Genomic DNA, 8,401 nt, shown 5'->3' with positions numbered 1-8,401 from the left:
AAAAAAAAAAAAAAAAAAAAAAAAAAAAAAATCCTTGAAATTGATAGAAAATAGATAATACATTGATAGATAAATAGATATAACTCTATATTTAAAACAAACATCTGTTTCTCTCTCTTTCTCTCTCTCTCTAAAGAAGTACACCAAAATACTTATATTTACTCATGGGTGCAAAAGTATCTTCTGACCTGGAGTGATGGTTGTTCTTCCCAGCATTCTTATCATGTCCTGACTCTATGAAGTCTAGCAAGGTATTGGGTGGAAAGTTGGAAAATGGGTTGAGGCTCACATCCCAGTTCTTCCAGCAGGTCCAAGACTTTCCCCCAAGAAGCTAAGCCCTAGAGAGCCTTGGTAATTGCCGTTAACAGTATGTAAATGGCACCTTTGCACACATACCCATCTGTGAAATCCCCAAAGGAGTCTCCTGCCTGAGCTCCAGCTCAGAGCTCACTGGGTGTACAGTTCCAGAACCGAGACACCGTCTCTCCCTTTGCTGTGTCAACAGTGAAACTTCCTGGAGTTCACATACTAGCAACTTTGCTTTGCTTTGTCCTGGGTACTGGGCTCTACCTATGACTCAGCACACATCAACTAGAGAAAAAAGATCCAACAGGTACTGAGTTCCTGCTGTGGGATAGATGCCAAAGTAGAGCGTTGAGATACATTTCCTCAACTAACAACAACGAGATAAGGTGGGTTTAGTCATCTCCAATTTACAGATTGAACATATCAGTCAGGAAGCTTAAGTAACCTTCCCAAGAATGCGAGATCAAGAGTCGTGTCCCTGCTTACACATAACACCATGCCGGCTGCAGATTTTAATGTGGAGGAGCACATTCCAGAATTCCTATGATGACCATTGCATGCGAGTGCATCTGTTACGGATTGGTGTCCATTCCTGCCAGTCTAGTGTTCAGACCCAGAGCCTTTGGTGAGTGCCTGTGTTAGTCTTCCAGTGTTGCCATAACAAAATGCCATAAACTGGATGGCTCAAACAACAGAGATTTATTTTCTCATGACTCTGAAGACCAGAAGTCCAAGATCAAAGTGCCAGTAGGGTTGGCGAGAACTATCCCCTTGTGATGCAAATGACTCCCTGTGTGCTCACATGGCCTTTCCTTAGTGTGTGCATTTGGGCACGAGTGAGGAGAGAGAGGGAGAAACCCAGAGAAAGAGAGAGAGAGACAGAGAGAGAGAGAGAGAGACAGAGAGAGAGAGAGAGAGAGAACTCTCTGCTGTCTCTTCTTATAAAAACACTAATCCTTTTAGATGAGAACCCCACCCTTATGACCTTATTTAATCTGAATTACGTTTTTAGAGGTACCATCTTCAAATACAGCCACACTGACGGTTAGGGCTTCAACACACGAATTTGTGTGAGCAGTAGGGGGTGGGGTGGGGGTAGAGAAACATTTAGTCTATAACAATAGCCAAAGCAAAACCTAAGGTTAGAGAGGAATCGTTGAGACCATCTTTTATGGCAACTGTTCTTATTAACAGTACAAATATGTAGAAATCCCATTTTACAGATGAAAAAACTAAGCTTCAAGGCAAAGGCATATCTCCAATCTAGCAAAGTGAAGACTTTAGTCAAAGTCTTAATGTCCAAAGTCCAATGACACTTACTCCACCTCAAATGTTGTGCAATACCAATGGTCTATAACCTGGTCTCCTGGCTCCATTTCAGGAATGGAAAAATGACCAAAAATGAAAAAAAAAAAAAAATGATAGTCTTGGCCAATTCACTTGGAGAGTGGGGCAGCTGGGGGGATATGAACCCATAGAATTTTCTCAACTATACATTTTACCTAAATTCTCACACCTAAACCTGATTGAATGAACTAGAATTTCAAAAATGATGGTGTCAGCTTTAGCACAAAATTTCACCTTGCAGTTGCTTTTACTGCGATAGTGTCACATTTTAGGACAACATACAGAGAGTGGTGTCACTTCTTGAAGCCCCACCCTTAACAGTAAAGACCCAAATAATTGCATTTGTTTTCCATTGCTGCCATAACACATCCCCACAGATTTGGCAGCTTGACCATTTATTATCACACAGTGGATGCAATCAGAAGTCTGAGCACAGCATGGCTCAACTAGATCCCCTGTTCTGGGTCTCGCAAGACTGAAAGCAACATGCTGGCAGGGTTGCATTCTCCTCCAGGGGCTCTGAGGAGGAACTTGCTTCCAGATTCTTTTAGGTTGTTTCATAGAATCCAGTTCCTTTCTACTGTCGGACTGTGGTCCCCATGTCCCTGCTGGCTGGCTGCTGTCAAATCCTTCTACTCTTGGACTCTCTGTAAGTCATCCTTCTGCCAGATCTCTCTTTCTTTCTCTTCTACTTCCTTTCTCTGACTTCCTCTTCTGCTTCTTAAAACAGGGTTTTTTTTGAGATAAAATATACATGCCATTCAGTTTACCCATTTTATGAGTACAATTCAATGGTTTTTTAGTATATTCGCAGAGTTTTATAACCATCACTCCAATCAATACATTTTTATCATCTCAAAATGAAACCCAGTTCCCTCTTCCCCCAGATGCTGGCAAATATTAATCTACTCTTTATCTATAGATCCTCCTGTTCTGGGCATTTCATATAAACAGAATCAGGCAACATTCCACTTTGTATATGACTACCTTCTTTCATTTAGCCTAATATTATCAAGGCTCATCCATGTTATAGCATACATCAATACTTTATTACTTTTCATTGCTGAGTAATATTCCATTGTATGGCTATACAACACTTTATTTACCTGTGCAGTAGTTCATGGATATTTGGGTTATTTCCACTTTTTTTACTATTAAGAATAATACTGCTATAAACATGTGCTACTTTTTGCATGAATGTGGAATTGCTGGATTACAGGGTAGCTCTGTGTTTAACCTTTTGAGAAACTGCCAAAGTGTTTTCTGCAGTAGCTGTACCCTATTACATTCCTATCAGCAATGCATGAGAGTCTCAAATTCTCCACATTCTTGTCAGCCCTGATTATTATCTGTCTTTTTTTTAATCATCTTGGTGGTGTATGGCTGACATCTCATTGTGCTTTTGATTTGCATTTTCTTAACGGCATCTTTCCATGGGATTATTGATGGTTTGTATATCTTCTTTGAATAAACATCCATTCAGATCCTTTTCCCACTTTAAAATTAGGTTATTTATCTTTAAATCATTGCATTGCAAGAGTTTTTCATATATTCTGGATTTAAGCTGCTTATCAGATACATGATTTGCAAATATTTTCTTCATTCCACAGTTGCCTTTTTATTTTTTGTGGTCTTTTGAAGCACACAGATTTTCATTTTAATTAAGTCCAATTTATCTATTTCTTTTATTGCTTGTATTTTTTGTTCTATCTAAAAAACCATTGCCTAAGCCAAGAAATGAAGATTTACTCCAATATTTAAGAGTTTTATAGTTTTAGCTGTTATATTTATGTTCATGGCCCATTTGCATTTAATTTTTGCATATGGTATAAAAAAGAGGTTCAACTTCACTATGATGCATGTGGATATCCAGTTGTCTCGGGACTATCTGTTGAAAGACTATTCTTTCTACCCATTGAAGTGTCTTAGCACACTTCTTAAAAATCAATTAACCCTAAGGGTAAAGGTTTATTTCTGGACTCTCAATCATATTCCAATTATCTGCATGTCTATGTTACTACCAATACCACATTGTCTTGATTACTGCATCTATGTACTAACTTTTGAAATAAGTGTTAATCCTCCAACTTTATCTTTTTTTTTTTTTTAAACCCAAGATTGTTTTGGCTATTATTGGTTCTTCTTATTTTCATAAGAATTTTAGGATTATCTTGTCAATTTCTGCAAAATAAATCAGTATATTAATTTGCAAAGTATTTCTATTTTAACAAGATTAAGTCTTCCAATCCATGATCATTGGTCATCTTTCCATTTATCTAGGTCTTCTGAAATTACTATCAACAGTGTTTTGCAGTTTCCAGAGTACAAGTTTTGCACTTCTTTTGTTAAATTTATTTCCATATATTTTATTCTCCTTGATGCTATGCTAATATAATTGTTTCCTTTTTAAAAACATTTTCGTACAGACGAGGTCTCACTCTGTTGCCCAGGCTGTTCTCAAACTCCTAGCCTCAAGCAATCCTCCTACCTCAGCCTCCCAAAGCGGTGGGATTACAAGCATGAGCCACTGCACCTAGCCCATTTTCTTAATTTCTATTTTCAGTTTATTACTAATTTATAGAAATATAAATTGTCATTACTAGCATATAGAAATACAATTGAATTTGGTATATTAATCATGTATCCTGACACCTTGAGGAATCGTTTATTAGTTCTAATAATTTTTTTAGCGAATTATTTAAATACAAGATTATCTTATTTGCAAATAGGTCCTCTTTCTGCTTCTAAGGGTTCATGTGATTACACTGGGCCCACCCAGGTAATCCAGGATAATCCGCCCATTTTAAGGTCAGCCAATTAGTGACCTTCATTACATCTGCACTGTCCCTTCACAGCAGCACCTAGATTAGTGTTGATTGAGTAATCAGAGATGGGAATATTGGGAGATATCTTTAGAATTCTCACTAGCGCAAGAATTAAACTTCTATTTAAGATCCCAGAACCTAGACTCTTAAATATTTTACTTGCAGCTAAGAAAGTCCATCCCACTTCTCTAGCCAGCACTGTAGCCTGTCTTTGTCAACATTGTATCTTCCTTCGAATCACTGGAATGTTACCACCTGCTTAGGAAAGAAACTTTGCTGCAGTCCTGGATGGAGCAAAAGGCCACAAAGATGATGACTATGATGACCCTGAGCTTCGGATGGAAGAGACGCGGCAGTCAATTAAAATTTTACCAGCCCGGCCTATAAAGGAATCTGAATATGCAGGTAACGTTTAGGGGTCTGCCTAGAACAAGAAGATGCATATACACGCCGCCATATTGCACACTATTTAAAGGTGCGGTTTCTGAATTAAACAACCCTAGGTTAACATCTGCCCGCATGACTTACTAGCTGTGTGACCTTGAGAAAGTCTCTCCAATTCACTTTCTCTTTCTGAAAACAGGGTTCATAATAATAGAAGTTGCCCCAGAGAGCTCTTTTGAAGATTACATGAATGAGGCATGTTGAGTTCTCACCAGAGGACCTGGTACCAAGCCAGAGATCTGTAATCCTCACCATTATTATCATGATGTTCTCCGTGAGCCCTAGGAACAACTGATGAGCATAACGGAGGGTAGATAGGCAGGGATGCGGCAGCATGGGAAATGTTAAATGAGGTCTGCATAGAGGGGAGTAGAATGAAAAAAAAAAAGACTTTTTAACTTGGTTAATTCATTGTGCAGCCAGCCAGCCAGCCTAAGAGCATCAGCAGGGCATGGCAGCAAAGCTGCAATTGTTAAGAATAAAGAGGACCTAATTTCACACCCGCCTCTGTCTCTAACTGTAGCACAACGGGCAGCTTCAGCAAGTTCCTTGAGATAAAGCACCCCATTGTAAGGGGGAAGAGGAAGCATTCACGATTTCTGACAGCCTGAACCACTAAAATGAATCCATAGAAGTGTATTTGGAGAAAGTCATCTTGTAGATGATGATGACTTTTTTTGTTCAGTCATTCGATAAGCATTCACTGAGCATCTACTATGTGCCAGTTTCCATGTTAGGATTGATCAGAGGACACAGAGACAAACAATGCATGATCCTTACCTCAGGAAGGTGCAGTCTCATGGCAGAAACAGGCAGCTCAACCGATGAATGTGATAGAATATGTTAAGTGTGTAATATAGAAAGGAGAGCTGGCATGGGGTGTGGCTGGGTGGGATCTGGTAAGATTTTTAAAGGGCATGGCATAGCCCAAATCTTGCAAGAATTATAGAATTTCTAAGATGAATGAGAAAATGAAGAACGTTCAAGTTCAGACTTTGGCATTTATTTGTGTGCACTGAGAAGAGCAATTTCTTCTCTTCATACATCAGTCTCCTACTCTGTTAAATGAAAGCAGAATTGCTTGCCTTGTACTTACATTGTAATGATCCAGTGAGTTTGTAGATATGCAAATACTTTGTAAATTGTAGTGTGCTGAGTCCACATAAGGTATGACTTTCATATTTTTCTGGTTGCACAGATACACGCTATTTGAAGGTTGCAATGGACACTCCCCTTCCGTTAGACACCAGGACCTCTATCCCTATTGGACAGCAGACCTGGAACACACAGACGAGGTTGGAAAGAGTGAGTAAAGGCTGGACCTTGTGACCCAAACATGTGTAGGGCTCTTCCTAACCAGCCAGAAACTGCCACATCTCCTGTCCCCCAGGCCATCTCATTAGGGAAAGAGCAGGTCGAGCTCATTGAGGTGGATGGGAGGTGACTCTTATACCTGGTAGCATCATGGTCCTGCCTCTAGAAAGGAGGAGAATTCAGATATGTTGAAGATTGTGAGCCAGAGAGCAGGCTAAGGACTTCCACATGCATCTCATCTAACGCTCATCGCACTCTCCAGAGAAAAAACATGAACTCAAATCTTTCTGATCATAATGTAAGATTTTGCCCAGCGTCTCAGCCTAACGTGGTTGAGGTAATAAGTTAAGTCATGAGTGGGGAGGTAATAAGTAAGTCATGAAACCTCTCTAAGCCTCCTTGTAACTTTATCTGCCAAACAGGAAAAAACAGAAAATCCTACAATGCTTATTTCAAAATGCTGTTTGGAAGCTACAAAAGATAATTTTGTACCACTGCACTCCAGCTTGGGTGCCAGAGTGAGACTCTGTCTAAAAAAAAAAAAAAAAAAAAAAAAAAGAAAGAAAAGAAAAGAAAAAAACTAGTAAATGCAAATGCCCTAAATGCATACATAGAATTTTATTTTTCATAAAACATTTGCTAACACTTAATTTTCTTAATCCAGAAAGGCATAAAATACAAATGATCACCCCCTGGGATTGCAATTATCAGTCATAACATTTTGGTACACTTCATTATCAGTTTTTTTTGTTTTTTTTTTTTTAAACAGAGTTTCGCTCTGTCAACCAGGCTGGAGTGCAGTGGCTCAATCTCGGCTCACTGCAACTTCTGCCTCCCAGGTTCAAGCAATTCTTCTGCTTCAGCCTCCTGAGTAGCTGGGATTACAGGTGCACGTCACTACACCGGGCTAATTTTTGTATTTTTGTTAGAGATGGGATTTCACCATGTTGGTCAGGCTGGTCTCGAAATCCTGACCTCGTGATGCACCTGCCTTGGCCTCCCAAAGTGCTGGGATTATGGGCGTGAGCCACCGCACCCGGCCATTGTCAGTATTTTCTATGCACGTATCTGTCATACAAGGGAAGTCTCATTGTTCAGTATATACTTGCTTTATTTTTCTTCTCACATTAAGTTCTGTTATAAAACAATTTCCCATGTGATAAACAAGCATTCACAGGCATAATTTTTATAGACAAAGCATAACCCGTTACGGGATTTTCAATTATTTTACTAAACCATTGAGTGAAGACATTTTAAAGGCTTTTAGTATGTACTGTAAAATTTCCTTTCTAAAAAATTGTTTCCATTTACCCTCCCAGAAACTCTGTTTAGGAAGGTCCACCCCTTAGAAATATCACCAAAACGGGCTATTATTTTTTCAGTAGCATTTTTTAAAAAGGGATTTCACTATTCTTTTTTAGTTTGCACCACAGTTATTAATGAGTATTAACGTGCTTTTGAATATTCCTCACATATTACGTATTCACATCGTCTGTTTAACTTGAGGGCTTCTGTTAATTTGGACAGAAAAATGAAACTACAAATTTTACCAAGCAACACTGACCATTTACACAGCAGATATCTGATAGAGACTGAAGGAACAAGATGAGTGATGAAAAATCAAACACTTCCTTTTTACACGGGCACAGCAATGATTGAAGCTAAACACTTCAATCATTCACTCAACAAATTCATTCAAGAACTGTCATCAGTGCCTGCTAGGATCAGACACAATTATAGACTCTAAAGACACACCCATGAATGGCCAATTCCCTGTGCTCGTGAAACATACATGCTAGTGGTAGGAGACCAGTCATAAATAAACACACAATAGATAGACAGTAGATAAGGAAGCGTGCTTCAAAAAATCATGATAATGCAGGACAAGGAAGATCAAGGAAAAAAATTCTCAGTAGAGATTGGATTAAAAGAATCAAATGAAATTTAATCCTTAAAACAATCTTGCGGCAGGGTGGTGGCTCACTCCTATAATCCTAGCATTTTGGGAGGCCAGCGTGGGAGGATCACAAGGTCAGGAGTTCGAGACCAGCCTGACCAACATGGTGAAATCCCGTCTCTACTAAAAATACAAAAATTAGCCAGGTGTGGTGGCGGGCGCCTGTAATCCCTGCTACTCTGGAGGCTGAGGCAAGAGAATCACTTGA

The 8,401-nt window shown here is 39.2% G+C and overlaps 1 protein-coding gene across 1 annotated transcript in view; it reads left to right on the top strand.

Moving 5' to 3' along the window:
* CLNK (cytokine-dependent hematopoietic cell linker) overlaps window positions 1–8,401 on the top strand; it is a 206,794-nt gene that overhangs the window by 128,510 nt on the left and 69,883 nt on the right. Inside the window, exons 6-7 of the mRNA XM_011987821.1 lie at window positions 4,742–4,883; window positions 6,121–6,227. Coding sequence (XP_011843211.1) covers window positions 4,742–4,883; window positions 6,121–6,227 — 249 coding nt within the window. The remainder of the gene's footprint in view (window positions 1–4,741; window positions 4,884–6,120; window positions 6,228–8,401) is intronic.

Source organism: Mandrillus leucophaeus, unplaced genomic scaffold, assembly GCF_000951045.1.
Source record: "Mandrillus leucophaeus isolate KB7577 unplaced genomic scaffold, Mleu.le_1.0 Scaffold317, whole genome shotgun sequence".
NCBI lineage: Eukaryota > Metazoa > Chordata > Mammalia > Primates > Cercopithecidae > Mandrillus > Mandrillus leucophaeus.
The sequence above is the reverse complement of the archived record's forward strand: the minus strand, read 5'-3'. Positions and strand labels throughout refer to the sequence as shown.